The following is a 15,983-nucleotide window of genomic DNA, read 5'->3' as shown; positions in this document are numbered from 1 at the left end:
GGCGGGCACCTGCTCCCGAAGTGCCACTTTGGCAGTTGCACTTCGTGTCCTCTTGTCTCGAGGACAGCATACAGTGGCAGTTTTTGCCACAGTTGGATGCGGCTACTCCGTGTGCTCGAGTTTGATGGTCCTGATTTGCAGCTGCACCGGCAACAGCAGCACTCTCAGGAGTACCAGGGGGAAACATGGCGGACCGTCGCGGTGGACGTAGAGGAGTAAGGGCCCCAATTCTTTAGGCTTCATGGTTCTTGTAGCCGTCAGTGCCGTCACTTTACGTTACAGCTGCTGTGCGGCTACGTCTGCGCTGCTGCTCAGGGTGCAGCGGAACCGGAGACGGCTCGTGTCTACCAGGAATTCCTGAAGACATTTCAGCCAGAGGACCCTTCAGCTGACAAAGCGTTTGTCAGAGGTGAAGTAAACTCCCAAAGTGTAGGGCTTCGCTGCTACTGTCTAGGTTAGAAGGTAGAAGGTCTAGGGTATAGGGTTTTACGCCCGTTCCTTTGCGTGCGTTCAGGGGGAGTGATAAACGCTGGATCGGGCCAAGTTGCTATTGACAGTAAAAAGGTAGGGCTTTTTGCTCACAGCTCACGGTTAAGGAATCGATGTGTTAGACTTTAAGACACGCGCAAAGCTTTAGGGGACCCTTTTTGGTTAAGGGTTCGTAAGCCAAGGCGACGTTGGGCTCCATGAAGTGGCCTGTGTGCTTTTGGGAGAATTATTCGGGTTTAGGTCCCTACTTTGCAGGCACAATCCCCTGGTTCTTCGGGTGCTCCCTGCAAGGGCCTTCTTGTGCTTCAACCTATTAAGCAGCCGCTGGAGCCCTGTAAAGTTCCTTGCGGCGGATTTAATTCGCTCTGGGGTGGATTTTTGTTGCTAATTTCGCTTGTCCTTTAAATCAGGGGTCACTGTGGGTGCCAAGCAATGCTCCCAAGTCAGCCGAGGCAGCAGCCGCTGCCGCAGCCGCTGCTGCAGCAGCTGCGGCTGCAGCGAATAGCAGCAGTAGCAACACGCAGTCCCCAGCCCCCAAACGCATGCCAGGCCGCCCTGGACAGAAGAGGGAAATTGATTCTTTCCTTGAAGGTTAGAGCTTAGTTTTAGGGCGCAATATTTTGCGGCTCGAGCTTAGATGCGTTTATTGTAGAGAGCTTACAGCTGAAGCGCTTTTATTTTCAGCTTCTTGATTGGTTTCGACAATCGAAGATCTTCTATGACTCATGACCCCATGGTCGTTTCATGAACGTACGGTTTGCCACTGAGTGTATCACAGAGATCAAGAAGCGCCAGGAACTTCAAGGTCAAAAACGGAGACTTTACGAAAGGCTGAATCTTTCGCGCACAGGTGATTTGCAGCTCTTGCTGGCGGTATTTCGACGTGTGTGGCTGCTGCTGTTGCAGTTGTTGGGTCTAGCTCACGTTGGCGCTTCTCCTGTTGGTGCAGGCACTGGTGTTGCAGTGCTGCTGCTAATGCTGTTGTTTGGCTGTCTGCAGAGGAGGAGCGATGCGCCCTCCGTTTCCAGATAGCCGCCCTAGAGGTGAGCCGCAGTTTGTGGTCAAGGCTGGGGAAGCCTAGCTCGCTGCTCACTCGCTGTTTTGGCGTTTTACGTTGCTTGACGTAGTTTCGAGGTTGTTGGATAGATCATCAAGGGCGGGAGGTCTGGTCCGTAGTACTGAGGTCTAGAGAGGTCTAGTCCGTAGTATTGAGGTCTAGTCGGTAGTATTAATCGTTTCGGGTTTGGGATCTGTCTTTCGTCACCGCAGAATGCAACGAGGCCCCGTGGTGCCCCTCCGATAGACTTGGAGAAAGAGAGCTCAACCAATTTATATCTTGGCAACCTTTCCCCCGAGGTGCGTATACACTGCATGCATGCTACTTGGAGCTTCGAGTGACGGGGAGCGAATGTGGCTTTCATTCATTGAAAGGGAAGCTAAGCACTCGTTTATGCAGCTGCAGGTGTAGCTGCGTGCAGCACGTCTGTGCTGCTGGAAGACTGGGGCTGTTTTTCGACATGTATGCGTGGATGTGTGCATCTGTGCATTTAGTCCATATATGCAAGCGTGCAAGTAGTGCAGGTAAGGCTATTTTTGTATAGCTATTTGTAGATAAGCTGTATATATTCGCATGCATGAGTGCAGATAACGGAAGAGTTTCTGTGCCAACAGTTTGGCAAGCACGGCGTGATTACGAGCGTGAAAATAATGTACCCAAGAACAGAAGAAGAGAAGCGAAGGAACAGAAATTGTGGATTCGTCTCCTTTGAGACTAGACCACAAGCGGGTAAGCTCTAATCCTCAAGTCCAAGCTTGTGAATTTGCATCGCAGACCGTGAGCCCTAACGAACAAGCCTTCAGCCGTAGTTTGCAAATTCTAGGGCTCACACTGCAGATAGTATTCCTGGAAGGCCAGGCTTCGAATGCTTACAGGCTTCAATTCTCGCGAACAGGAAGGTACCACCGCTCTCAGCAGTTCGTCAGCAGTTCCTCAGCGGTTCCTTTTTGTGTTGTCGCAGAGTCTGCCAAAAACAGCCTTGACGGCAAGTCTTTCTATGGAATGGTCATTCGCATTGGGTGAGGGATCGAACTCCAGGTTTTGGGGTTCAGGTTATGGCTTTCAGCGTATGAGCAGGCGTGCGATATTTATTCTAGTGGATCAGGGGTTTACGGTACAAGGTTTGGGATGTGGGCGCTGACTCTGCAGATGGGGAAAAGCTCTTCGGCCATCATTTGGCGCCACTCCTACTGGACTTAGTGGAGGCTTTTGTGGGTTGCAACGTTTAGGTTTCCAGCTTTGGCGACTTCAGAGGTGTTGGCTTAAAGTGCTCATTTTGTAGGCTTAGCGGTCTGTAACATTGCATTTAGGCAGAAGCACAAACAAGGTGGTGGCTATATAAAATGTCTAAAGCTTAGTTCTGTGGCGTGCATACACCTGCCTCAGCGGACTCTCCTTTCCCTTCCAGTGGTTTCTCCCCGCCTCCACCTTCGGCATTTAGCGCAGAAGTCCCAACTGCAACTCCAACCCCTCCTCCTCCTCCTGTGAGTTTTGAAGCCTCAAGCACAGAAACCTCATTCGCATGTTCATAATTTGCATGTGTGCATGCAAGCATGCGCATATGGCCAAGACGCGTATGCATGGTCGCGGATATTTCGCTTTTTTCACTTATCAGTTTTGCCGTACAATCAATGGATCAGGGTTTAGTGGTGGGTGGACGTTTTTGGCACAGGAGGCGGAGTTAGTGGAAGTGCAGGTTCCTAAGGACAGAAAGGTGAAGATGGTGATAGATCTCCTCGCTAAATATGTTGCAGAGGTGGGATTTCTGCCGATGTGGCTGTTGCTGCTGGACTGCCTGAGTTTTGCGTCTAGTGTAGACCCTGTAGCTGTTCTGTAGGTGCTGCTTTGTGACTTGGTTGTGCTGATGAGATGCTACAGGAGGGACATGTTTTCGAGCAGCAAGTTATGGAAAAATTTCCTCCAGAAAGCGGTAGGCTTTACAGTTCCCGATAGACGGCTTCGCGTATAGAATTCGGAGTTGCATTTTGATCTCATGGGCTGCCTGAAGCAAATTGAAGGAGGCTTTGATAAAGATTGTTGCTGGGGGTCTGCACTATGATTAGAATTATGGCGGCTTTCGAGGTCAGGGCTGCGAGCAAGGGTTCAAGGAATATATTTGGTTGGCAGTGTTCGGTTTCTCGCATGCAGGTCGCCTGAACTTCATTTACGAGAAAGATTCACCGGACAACATATACTACAGGTGAGCATTCTTCGCATAGCTATACAGCAGAGTCATTCGCAATATTCCTGCACTAGTCACTGCATGCCTGCATGCCTGCATAAAACTTCTGGTTTGACAAGTGTCTCTTGGCTGAGATGTTTATATGCACAATTTCCGTCCTTTAAATGCATATAGTTTGGACGGTAGGGCAGCTTTCGATGCTGGTCTTCATCAATCCCACGGCTGCTTTTTTTAATTCAGTTTTCTGCGTGCTTTTACTGTTTATATCGTCGTTCGATGCCCTTCTCCTGCCTGCCTATCTCTTTTCCTGTCTCTGCATACGTGTCTCTTCTGTCCTGTCTAACCTCTGCGTGCGTTCCACGTATTTTTGTCCTTATCTGTCTGTTCCTAGGTGGCGCGTGTATGCGTTTGGCCAAGGTGACACGCTGCGTGCGTGGCGCGTAGAGCCTTTCTTCATTTACTCAGGAGGAAGGCGATGGGCAGCACCACCGGAGAAATACTTTCAGCAACCGTAAGCAGTGAACTGACTGCTTTTGCCAATGTCATTCCTCGCTCTGCTGCTGCTTTAGGGGGAAATACAGGACGAGGTGGTCCGCAGAAGCATTTCCGGCTGCTGTAACTGCTGGTGCTGTAGTGGAGGCGTCGACGCGTGTCTTGAGAGTGTTTTAACGTCTGTGTCCTTTGCCATTTATCTTTGTGGCTCAGAGCGAAGAAAAAAGCAGAAGCAGCAGAGGAACGCAGCATGTGAGCGGCTTCTGTCGCTGCTGCTTTGGGTGTTGTTGTTGTCCGCTTTGATGTTGTTGTTTATGCTGGTGCGGCTGCGCTTGTTTCTTCATCGTTTCTCATCAGTGGCATTCGGATGGTGTTTCGTTGCATGCTGTGAACAGCCGAATAGCAGCTCGCGGTGGCGAGCGGCTGAGCGCAGCGGACCGCGAGGAGCTTGAGGAGCTATTGCGTAACATCACGAGGGACAGGTGAGGTTGATTGATGGGTTTTATTTTGCTCCATTTTGCTTGTCTCATAAAGCCACGTTAGAGCTAGCAGCACGGGCTACTTGCTTCTTGGAGCCGCAGCTGCTTTGCCGCTTCTCGGACTTGCCTTTTCTCTCGCTGCGCCTACTCTCTTGTGCTGGTGACCCTTTTTGCTGGTGCAGCACGTGTTTCTGCTGGCTCATGTATCGTTTCTGTTTAATACAGTACAAAACTGTTGTAACGTGGAGTCTTTTTTGGCATCTAGCTGTTGTGCCCGTCGTCTTGTGCGTTTGTGTTTGTAGGGCTTCCATCTGCGCAGCTATGTCCTTCTGTATGTCTCATGGGAGCAGCAGCGCAGAAGTGTGCAGTTGCCTGACCGAATCGCTGACTCTACCGGACACGGCGCTGACAATGAGGCTAGCGCGAACTTACCTCTTGTCGGATTTGCTCGCCAACTCAAGTGCTCAGACAGCTCATGCCTGGACCTACAGATACCACTTAGAGAAGAATCTACCTCTTATTGCAGATCGATGGAGTAAAGGTACGTATGCCCTCCACAAGCTGCTGCCCGTACCGCTGCACTAGCCGTGACGAGTGCTTCCACAGCAGCGCAACTTGTTTCCCTAGTCTCACGAGCGAATGCCCCTCTGCTACTGGGCACCCACTTGTTCGAGGAAGTAAGTTTCATTGCGGTGGAAGCACTTGCCACTGCTAAAGCGAAAGGGAATTTGCTGTAGATGCAACTCGATGCCTATCTCTGCGGTGTACACGCGCATATTCCCACTGTAGGAGCAGTAAAGACATTTTGTAACTTTGTTTCTCGCTGCTTCTGTTGCTGCAGTTCTAGAAGACCTACGATTGGGAGTCGGTGTCGGAGGAGGCAGCCCAAGGACACAGCAGGAGCAATGGCAGGGGGTAGAGCGGGCCCTCTACAAAATGACAAAACTGTGGGAGGCTTGGGGTGTGTATCCACCTACGTTTCTTAGGGTGAGCCGACTTGCACGCTCTCTTTGTTTTTGATGCTGGCTGGCTGCAGCTGCTAAAGCCTTGTGCTGTTGCTGCCACAGTAGTTTCTCTCCTGTTGCCTCTGACGCTGTTATGTGCCGCAGGGTATTGAGGCCACACTCTGCGGTCGCGACATAACAGCAACACTGCTGGATCCTGACGCAGCAGCAGCAGCAGCGGCAAAGTGCGAAGCTGCCGCAGCGGAGCTCGCAGATCCTCAGCTAGACGGAGAGCCACTTGCGGAAAATCTCAGGCCTCTCATCGCACAGTTTCCTCTGTGGCTGCGGCCCGCTGCAATGGTAAGGAGCAGATACTGGTGCTGCTGCTCGTAAGGATCCTGGCGGGCCATATTCTGCAGATGGAGCTGCTGTGGCATACAGTAGCAGAGCTCCTTGTGTAGGACTACATATGACGTGCTTTAGTGGTAGAGGTGGCCTATTTCGAGAGGAGCGCATGGGTTGGCCCAATTTCACTTAATTTTTCCCAGCTTTTTCCTGCGCGTGCTTGCAGGAATGGCTGCTGCTTGACCGTTATCAGCTGGACAGGCTCTGCCAGCAGCGGGGCCTCGGAGTTGTGCCTTCCCGCAGCAGTAATAGTAGTAGCAGCGAAAGACGACAAAAGCAGCTCGTGCAACTAGCGCGGCAGGAGCTATATTGGAGATTAAAGCAGGAGGTAAAATTGTTGCAGCTGAAGACTTGCGTTGTTCCTGTTGCCACCATTACTGCTGTCACTGCTGCTGCCGTTCCTGCTTGCTAATCTGCATTCACATAGAAAGGTCAGTGGCTATTGTGTTTATTCTCCGCCTATATTGTTATCCGGCAGGCAGCGGAGGTGCCGCTTGACGTGTTGCTGGAGGCTCAGGCTGCTGCAGCAGCAGAGCGTCAAGCGGCAGCTGCTGCAGCCGCAGCAATGGCTGCACCTCAGGGCGCACTGACCACTGCTGCAGCACCGGAGGTGTCCACAAATGCAACAGAGGGTTGCGCGAAGCAGCCTGGGGATGAAAACCAGCAGCAAGATGACGTGGCCAGCGAGGCCTCAGATATCTTTGTATTTGAAAGGGAGGAAGAGGAGCAGGCACAGGAGCAGCAAGATGAAGAGGAAGGCGCAGCAACAGTATCAGCAGCATCAGCAGCAACGGCAGAGTCTCAAGAGGCTCGCGAGTCTGATAGAGAACGCATGCGTGCCATAGAGCTGAAGGTAACGGAGCTCCAGGTGCAGCTTGAAGACCAAAGTGAGGCCGTCCGCTTTGTAGCCAAGCAAAGTAGCTAGTTGTGCTGCTGTGCAGTTACCTAGTGAACGTTCTATGAGGCTGGCTACGCGATGCTCTGCGCAGTCTCGCCTGTCCATGTCTCCAAATGCACCTGACAAATATGGGAGCTACTAAGCTGTGACGTACAGCTGTTGCCGCAATTAGTTTCAACAGCAGTTGTGTGTTCTCGGCAGTATGTAGGGTGTACTTGTCGCTCTTTCGTGGGTTTCACGCCTTTGTAGGCCTTCCGAAGGATGAAATCGCAAGCCGCTGTGACGCTCTCAGGCAGACCCTCCTCGAGGTATGTGCATCCATTAATTGCATTGCTCTGTATGGTCTGCGGCCGAGGGTGACGTTGATATGATGGGAGGAACTAGCACAGTGTTGCTGCTGGCTGGCTTGTGCCCTAGGAGCACCGAGCAACGAAGGAGGCGGCAAAGAGGAAATCGACAAATAATCGCGACCGCAGCAGATCTCCGCACGGCAGCCGCAAAAAAGCGTATGTCGGCCCTGGCTCATTTCGCTCGACATTGATTTGCTCTGTGTCTTTGAATTTAATGTCTGGGCACGGTCCGAACTACAACACCTAAGGTGCCTGGGCTTCAATTCAAGCACATTAACGAGTGTTTGCAACCTCCGTTGTTACATATGCTGCATTGCTTTGCAGTGTTTATGGTAGAAGTTCACAAACAGCAGCGCGGGAGCAGTGACAGCTAGTGTTGCGTCCTCAGATCCAACTGTATGAGCTAACAACTGCTCATTTATGGTGGGATGTTACCTCGAACATTAATTGATGTTTGCAGGAAAGGCATCAGCGTCGAGAACTCAAAGGCATAGGAACAACGCGTGTGTAGCAGAGCTGGCGACGTTCAGTTATGCCGGCACCTCGTTCGGTTGCCGGTGCACAGCCGGCTTTTCCTCCTGGCAAAAGCTGAGCTGCAGCACAGGTTTTACAACTTGCGCGTGCTTTCGGTTGCCTTGTATCTTTTTGGGTTCTTAAAAGGCTGCACGACGCTCCCGGCGCTGCATACCACCCTCTTTTTCCTTCTATTCTTTTGCATTTGTTTGCCTTGCTATGGCCGCCAGTCTTCTGTACGGCGCACAGAAAAGCACGTATCGACTGTCTTGGTGGCACGGAGGTGCATTTGCATTCCGCACATGGAATCGGTAAACCAAGAACCACAGATTGTCGTTGGGTATCTCATGCACTGGGATAACGGTGCTCAACACCGCAGTTCATATAGTAGCGAGAAAAGAATGTATTTGCAGCACAGACAATAGATAACGCAGTTGTGGGTGTTGCTGACATTGACCTGGAGAGCACGCTACAACGAAAATAAGAAGGTCAAGCGCTGCGCTGCCTCAGTTGAGCGTAGCTTCCCTTTTTCCCACACTTCGCACCGAAGAAGGTGCAACGGCTTTAAATGCAAGCTCTATCGTGCATCTGACTAGTCATTATTAAAAGCGATCACTGCTCCATGGAAGAAGGGGCTATCCAGAGAAATATTTGGCCTTAATTGTTGCATATGGGACGTACAGCAGCTGTCAGTAATGCAGAAGAAACCGTGCATGCAGTGGAACAGCCAAACTATGGAATCGCAGAATGCACACGACCCAAGTTCTTCAATGTGACGACGCCGGACTCGGCAAGTCGTCTGAGCAGTGCAACATAATAAATGGAGAAGGTTTTTCTCCATCACTTTGAAACTCTGGTTTGTCCTCGCCTCTGACAGCAGCGAAGTCGCTCAAAGTAGTGCTGGCCTGCAGCAGCTGGACAAAGCAGAAAGAGGAAGAAACGAACTGGTAATGCAGGTAGTGCACTAAGCGTGCGCCAATGCAAAACGCGCACTTAAGCTACGCGCACGTAAGCTTCTCTTGAGCGCTTTGAAATCATGATACGAATGCAAACTGGCCGCGGAGTATTCTAACATCTAGCCCGTGCCTTGGGTTCCTTATCAGTGACATACGGAGAGCCTACAGCACGTCAGTTCTCTCGATATACTTTGTAGAAAAAGCCGCAGCCTGGCTGTTTTTGGGGACAAGAATGCATGTAATGCCATACTTGTCTTCACAGGAGACGGCAAGTGAAGCAACATTTTTCAGTTACTCGTCCCCGACGCCTGCAGTCGAGACCGTGGTATCTTGTGTCTCGGGCGCTACTAGGCTGGGAGGAGGGTGGCGTAAGCATCTGCAGTTTCCTGCAGCTGCTCAAGAGCACCCCAGAGCTCGTGAGACTCCACGCCGAACTGCTCGTAATGATGCACAAAGGCGCCAGCTTGCAGCATATCGAGGCCAAGCTGCACCGTGCTGCAGCAGCAGCGGCAAAAAGGCGAATGCATACCATAGCTGCCAGATGCAAGCAGACCCTCCAACATCTGCGGGACTGATATTGTGTGTTGAACGTGTGTTATCTCACCGTCGCAGAGCAGGCAGTGGCGTGCGACAATTCGTAGTGAGAGCCAAGCTGCAAGGCTCTCCGAAAGCCGCGAATGAGTCAGCAGAGATCTGCACAAAGGCAAAAGATGATACTGGTTTCACTGTGCAGTAGCGTGCGGAAAGGCATGCCTGCCAGGCGATTGATAGACTGTGCACTCGACAAACGCGAATTCTACACGGCCTTCAGTATTAGCCAACAATTAGGCCTGTAAAAGTACAAGCATCAAGGATTTGCTGCATACCTGCGGGGGACTGGCAGCGCATCGCCACAATCCAATGCTGCAATTGGCCATTGGATCACTCTGTAAGGCCCTGACAGCCGGCCCTCGCATGCACAGTTGTGCGGCTACTGCAGCGTTTGGCTGCATGCCGTGCGATATCTCTGCCAGTTTAGGGCTGCTTTTTTCCCGCTGCTGCACTTCTGCATATTGCCTTTGTCTATGACTGGAGGGTGTTGCGGGGCTGGGAGGTGAATGCAGGTCAAGTGTATCCGCCCTAGCAAACATCCGCTCTAGTCGGCGAAGCAAAGAAGGGTAAGTGTATGGCGAAAGCCGTTGGCTGTTTTCAAGAGGAGCAAGCCCCTGTGGAAGGTACCGGCAGGTGAGAAGCTTGAAGGCTCGGTGAGTGACTACGTTACTCACAAGGCCGCGCAGGGTGCAAGTAGCAGCAGAACCTGCTGCCTCATCCCACAGCGGCCTTAAGGCACTTGGGTTGCTGTCCTGGCAAGGTGCACGTGCCCAGCGTGATCGTGCAGTAGGGCGGGTTGGGTATACTCGACGGGGTTGCATTGGCATCCAAGGGGAGCTGGGAAGCAGGCAACAGCCAAGTAGGTCACGGGCGATGCAGCAGTTGATCTCAGTCATGCCAGCTCCTGTAGGTGTAGCCCTGGACCCTCGCTCCCGCTGTAAGATCTTTGCGTAACGGGCATTGTCAAAAATAAATATGCCATCACTGAGCTCAACATACGCCGCAGAGATTGATGCCCATCAGCAAGGCAGCGGCAGGGTTCAGGACAAACCCGGTGAGGATGGAAATGAAAGAGAAGGGATGCTGCCTCCTAATGCTATTAATTTTTAGTAGCCTTCGTCACATATCGATTCAATATTTGAGAAACGCAAACACCGAGTCAGTGAGAAATAGAAAAACTTCTGCTTTGCCAACTTTATTGTAGACGAACTGCAAAGAAGCCTAATGGCATATTTCCTAAGTAACGCGCACTGTGATTCATCGTGGAACTGCTATAATATGCAACCACAGCCAAGCACCTAGAGCTTTGAAGAGATGCCAAAGAGAGGACAGTGTTGAAGGCCTGCGTAGAGACTTCTGAGTCGAATGGCCAAACGCAGCAGCTGGCGATGGTTCTCTCCGGAAGTAAATCCGAGCACAATTCAGTCAAAAAAGACCCAACTCCGGAGCCAGTGCCGCCTAAGTCCCACCACAGGGAAAGCGTTGGAATTCCCACCAGGACACAGCCAGAATCAAAGCGCCAGTAACTGCCAGTAACTGCGACTTTCCGTGGTAAGACTGATATGAGCGAAAACAGCGGTCAGAACTCTTATTATAACAGAATCTGGTGCTAAACCGAGTGCTGAAGCCTAAGCAGCTCACCTGCCAAAGACTGAAGCACCAAAATGGAGCTCACAGCGTCTGCCTCTTCTGCAAGGCTCAGAAGCAGGCGCTCCAGGGTGTCCCTGTGGTTGGGGCCCTGCACATGATGGCCAAGCGCCCAATTATTGCCGCAACCTCCCTGCTGCCAAAAAGCGAATTTTGGATCCCAGCACCACCCCGCATTTGCTTCGCTTGCGCTGAAGTTACTGGTGCCCACTTGCCTGCGATGTGGTGGCGGCATCTGCCGCAGGAGACAGTTCTGGACGGTCTTTGCCTCCATATCGATTAGGAGGCAACGCGGTTTCAGACTAACTCCACGCATACTGGGAGAAGGGCTGCTGAAGAAACGATTTGTCAACGAATGAACCGTTCGGTTGTCGTCCAGGCTGGCGGCGCGTTGTAGTTCGTCATAGAGAGATGTAAATAGCTCACTACCCAAGTAGTTGCCACAGCCCCCTACCATCAATACAATAGTGCTCATCTTTCCACAAAAGTGGGATCAATTCTAAGGCCACAAACAGTGAATTTCGGCTGCTTCACAGTCCAGTCGTGCTGTGTGGCTGCTCCGAGGTGGCGAACCAACGGCGAACACAGCTGGATGGCGCTTACATGCACATCATGAGAAGAATCGAGTTAAAATATAATGTTTCACCCAAATCGCATTTCCTGCCTTAATATGCTTCTGCTCCGGCGGCCTTTACAGCTTCGACCCCAGAGGACCCACGAGGTATTGACAAACCTCGTTGGTCAGTTCTCAGGCGTTGCCTGCGTTATGCTTCTCTCACTGATGTCGTCCTGTTGTTCAGGAGAACACTACAAAATGCACCTCAGGTTGTGAAGAGCTTCCATGTCGTGCATTCGAAAAGCAGTGATGGCGTGCGAGGAGAGAGGTGACCAGTGGAGGGTTGGTTGCAGAGCGCGTGATGAGCCCTCGGCTTGCATGCAACCAAAAGGGGGAAAGAAAATGTCTTTTAATCTAATATTTCACCAAATAGTATTTTATTAATCTGGGACTGCGAGAAGGTGAGCAAGAGGGCTTCGTTCCCCTCGCGCACAAGAAGGAGGTGCACCTACTCCACCAAGGCCTCCGTTTCGCTGCAGCCATGGCGTTCTCTCGTCCTCCTTTTTGCTTCAGCCAGACTATAAGCGTAGGACTCAAAGTTGCTATTTCACCGCGTGTTGTTGCGATCTTTTCCGCAGTCAGATGTATGCAGCTTGTCCTGATTGCGAGTGACCTTTAGTCCTGCCGGGATTTCTTCGGAGGAGGGCGCAACAAAAGTGTGTTTTTTCTCATCAACACTTCACGGATGCAAGAGGAAAAAAAGTAACAGGTGGTATGGCACCACGAGTTGAGTAACGGCTTTGCGTTTGAGTAGATCACCAGATCCACGCTCCATGGCTCTCTGCTCCCACGCGGCCGTTGCTCCTTGTCCCCTACACGCTCACGTTCGACCCTATCTCAATTTTTTTTATTTTTATTGTTTTAAACTTATGGGGGTGAAACGCTAGCACTTCACCTGAACTCCCGATCCATCCGTTGCTTCACTTCGGTCTGTAAAGCTGTGCGCTGTTAATCTACGGTGAGCAAGGCACGCTTTTTAGCATGCATTTAGACCACCATACCCTTCTATATATGTGCGCTTTTTAGTTGCGTCCTTGAGAAGGTTTCATAAATCAAATGTTTATCGACATAGCACCCATTGGATGCAGCACGTCAAGAACCCCACAAGCGTTATGAGCCGCCACTTGCACAATGCGGAAACACATGCTGGAAATGCTCTGCAAATATATCAAATCAAATTTTTGTACAAACGCATAAAAGGTGCGTGCAGGTCCCTTTTCTTGCCGAAGGTGACCGCCCTACGTAATTTTCACTTAAAGTTTGCTGTGAAGACGGAATCGGCTATGAAAGGGTGTTCGGCGCCATATCTAGCTCTTGGTGCTCCTTGAACTTTCTCGTGCCTTCAGGCTTTTTCTGGTTACGCGATCGCTTAAGGGTGTGAGGATCTAGAGACGTGATCTCCAGCGCCTTTTGTACTTTGTTGTGCTGTGTTTCCCGATTTCAACTTCTGTCGGCGCAGGGAATCCATGACAGCCTGCCGCTGCCGTTTCCAGGCCTGTGCCCTCTTCCGCCTCTGCTCTTCCATCGTTTTAAGCGCGAGACGCATCTTGCCTCTGCGCCGCTGCTCTTCAGGCAACGTTTCTGAGTGGCTTTTCCGCCACGTTCTTTCTAACCTTTCAAGATAAGGCCAGATGAAGGCGCAGTGAGCAACCTTCCAGCAGTCAGTGAAAATAAACCAGACAATGCCCCAGAGAATTGTTATTCCAGCGTGGCCCCAAGAGACGCCAACCATACTTGGTCCTGACGAAACCTGCCACTCAGTCCTCCAGTAAACTGAAAGGAACAGAGTTAGCAGGATAGCCAAAATTTGAGGTGTTAGGACAATTAATGATGGAGGACGATTTTCTGCGCTGTAAATTAGCCCAAAGTTGCGGGTACGGCAGCTGTGGAAACTGAACTGAATGCATAAAGTGAACAACAGCCAGACCCCACAAGTAGTTTGAAGGCTCTTCGGCATTTTCCCGTAGGTCACGGTGTCGGATTCCTGGAAGCGCTCTAAGCCGAACGCTTCCCACCAGTTCACTCCATACCTTGGATCGGACAAGTATATATACAGTAACAAGCTTATAGCCATGAGCGTTGCAGTCAGAAAAGCAATGGATGACACTTGAAGCATCGACCAGATCAGTGGCTTGCTAGACGATGGGACGTTATCTCGGGAACAGCTCATGAGCACGAAATCATTTATAATGGCAACAAGCACCAGCACCCAAGTGGGATATTCGTAGTCAAAAATGACTACACAGCCCCACCAAAAGAACAGGGTCATAAAGCTACTATGGATACGAAAAGTGATGTACGCCTCGATGCGCTTGAAAATCTGGCGGGACAAACTAAAGACGGTGATAATGCTGGACAAACCCGGCTCGAGCAGAATTATATCCGCTGCTGCGCGCGCCGCTTCCGTTGCGCCACTGACTGCAATCCCTACAGTTGCCCTTTTCAGTGCAGGTGCATCGTTGACTCCGTCACCTGTCATGGCAACAAGGCGGCCGCCTTGCTGCAGGTTGTCAACAATTTCGAATTTGTGTTCAGGGAATACTCCAGAAAAGCCATCCACATTGCCAATGTACTCTCGGAAAGCCACGTCACTCTCCATGCCTTTCGGCCTGGAACGGAATATCTCTGGCCCAGAGATGTTGTCGCCAAGCCCTAAGAGCCTCGCTGTCTCTGCCGCAATCGCCTGCTGGTCCCCTGTCAGCATTTTCACGCTTATTCCCATATGTTTCGACCGTTCTAAAGTCTCCCTTGTGTCGGGTCGTGGAGGGTCCATCAGGCACAAAAAGCCAACGAAATCCCATGTGGTGTCGCTGACACTCTCAGAGGCCTCTTCGATAGTCTTGACGGCTTCATTTCCGAGTCGCTTAATAGCAACACCCAGGGTGCGTAGGCCTCTTCTGGCTTTATCCTCAATAATTGACTGAAGCGCTTGGCGTTTCGCTGAATCGTCAGGTGCACAGACTAGCTCACTTATTATGTGAGGTGCACCTTTCGTGACCAAGAGGATTTCGCCCGATTTCGACCGCACGATACTTTCAGCACGTTTGTCCACCGGATTGAAAGGTGTGTAGTCAAGGACAGTAAAATTCGCCCGTTCATTCATATCTACAACTGAGTTGATAGCCCTATCAATGGCGTCGGGGTCTGTCAGGCTTGCTGCAAGTGAGGCGTAGACCAGTAGTTGATCAATGGTGTGACTGGCCTCAACGAAGATCTCATCTCTGGACAAACTAAGAATGTTCAGCGTGAGAGTGCCAGTTTTATCGGTGCACAAGACTTCAACGCCAGCTGCTTCCTCTATGGCCGACAGCCTTGACACCACTGCATGCTCCTTGCTCATAGCTACAGACCCCACGGCAAGCACCGTTGTAGTGACTACTGGCATGGCAGCAGGGATTACGGCAGCAATCAGAGTGAAAGCGCGCTTGAACAGGGAGCCGACGTTAACATTTCCGCTGCTCATCTGTATCCAGACAGGGTGAAACGCCTCCCAAAATATGAGGAAAACGGCGAATCCCACAGCTGTCAGTGTCAGTACTTTTGAGGCCTTATCGAGAATCGTTCGCAGGTGACCCTTTGCCTCTGCTCGAGCCAGGAGTGCTATAGTTTTGCCGTAGAAAGACTGAGCTCCGGTCCTTTGTACTAGCATTGCTCCTTCCCCCCGCTGCACCACGGAGCCACTGAGCAGCTCGGCTCCTCTGTGCTTCTTAATCGGTACTGATTCCCCAGTAAGTGCTGACTCATCCACTGTTAAATATTTTTGTGGCGGTATGAACACTCCGTCTGCTGGAACGACCATTCCTGCTTTCAGCCAAACGACATCGCCTGGAACTAAATCAACAACATTGATGGTGATATACGAGCCGTCACGCTTGGTGCTGCACTCTACCGCCGCCAGTTTCTCCACAGCGCTAATCGCATTCGATGCTGATCGTTCTCCAAGATAGTCGGCCCAGACCATCACGTTGCAGAGAAACAACAGAAGACTAAACGAAATCCAGTCTCGCTTTTCGCCAACTTTAATGCACACAGACAAAAGGCAGGCTATCATTAGCAAGATGGGCGTCACACGCATGTACCGCTCTAGAACCTTCTGCCACTCAGCAATCTGCGCGCAGGAAACCATGGTCAGAAATACAGCGGCCACGCCAATGACGCCAGTTAGCTTCACAAGTTCTATACAGCAACGTTTTCTTTCACTACTGCTGCCTATCAGCCAGAGCCTACGGAGCTGATACTTTTTGCCAAGACCTCCGTAGCTAAATCGCAAGCTCGCTCTACTCGTCTCCGCGTGCCAAAATCCCCTCTATTGGCAGTATATTGTAGAGCATTATACTGCGGGAAATGGCATGGACACAGCTGAA

General features: G+C 51.2%; 3 protein-coding genes across 3 annotated transcripts; 1 reads left to right on the top strand and 2 right to left on the bottom strand.

The window, feature by feature from the left end:
- Positions 1-96: 96 nt before the first annotated feature.
- Positions 97-7,790, top strand: ENH_00067510 (RRM domain-containing protein, putative; the record flags this gene model as incomplete). The annotated part of the gene is made up of 25 exons (XM_013582352.1): positions 97-207; positions 316-409; positions 515-564; positions 900-1,080; positions 1,268-1,339; positions 1,489-1,532; positions 1,759-1,845; positions 2,134-2,275; positions 2,508-2,565; positions 2,696-2,757; positions 2,933-3,030; positions 3,219-3,302; positions 3,425-3,476; positions 3,695-3,746; positions 4,120-4,239; positions 4,434-4,472; positions 4,616-4,702; positions 5,002-5,240; positions 5,541-5,686; positions 5,809-6,003; positions 6,215-6,376; positions 6,527-6,935; positions 7,196-7,254; positions 7,364-7,452; positions 7,757-7,790. The coding sequence occupies 25 exons, from the start codon at positions 97-99 to the stop codon at positions 7,788-7,790; spliced, it is 2,766 nt and encodes a 921-aa protein (XP_013437806.1).
- A 1,322-nt stretch (positions 7,791-9,112) lies between these two features.
- On the bottom strand, positions 9,113-11,478 carry ENH_00067500 (tubulin delta chain, putative; the record flags this gene model as incomplete). The annotated part of the gene is made up of 4 exons (XM_013582351.1): positions 9,113-9,427; positions 9,632-10,281; positions 10,608-10,814; positions 10,998-11,478. 4 exons carry the CDS (start codon positions 11,476-11,478, stop codon positions 9,113-9,115), a joined length of 1,653 nt encoding a protein of 550 aa, XP_013437805.1.
- A 1,510-nt stretch (positions 11,479-12,988) lies between these two features.
- On the bottom strand, positions 12,989-15,670 carry ENH_00067490 (H+-transporting ATPase , related; the record flags this gene model as incomplete). Its single annotated transcript, XM_013582350.1, has 1 exon — positions 12,989-15,670. The coding sequence occupies one exon, from the start codon at positions 15,668-15,670 to the stop codon at positions 12,989-12,991; it is 2,682 nt and encodes an 893-aa protein (XP_013437804.1).
- Positions 15,671-15,983: the final 313 nt, after the last annotated feature.

Source organism: Eimeria necatrix, genomic scaffold (assembly GCF_000499385.1).
Source record: "Eimeria necatrix Houghton genomic scaffold, Enh_scaff62, whole genome shotgun sequence".
In the NCBI taxonomy this organism is placed as follows: domain Eukaryota; phylum Apicomplexa; class Conoidasida; order Eucoccidiorida; family Eimeriidae; genus Eimeria; species Eimeria necatrix.
The sequence above is the reverse complement of the archived record's forward strand: the minus strand, read 5'-3'. Positions and strand labels throughout refer to the sequence as shown.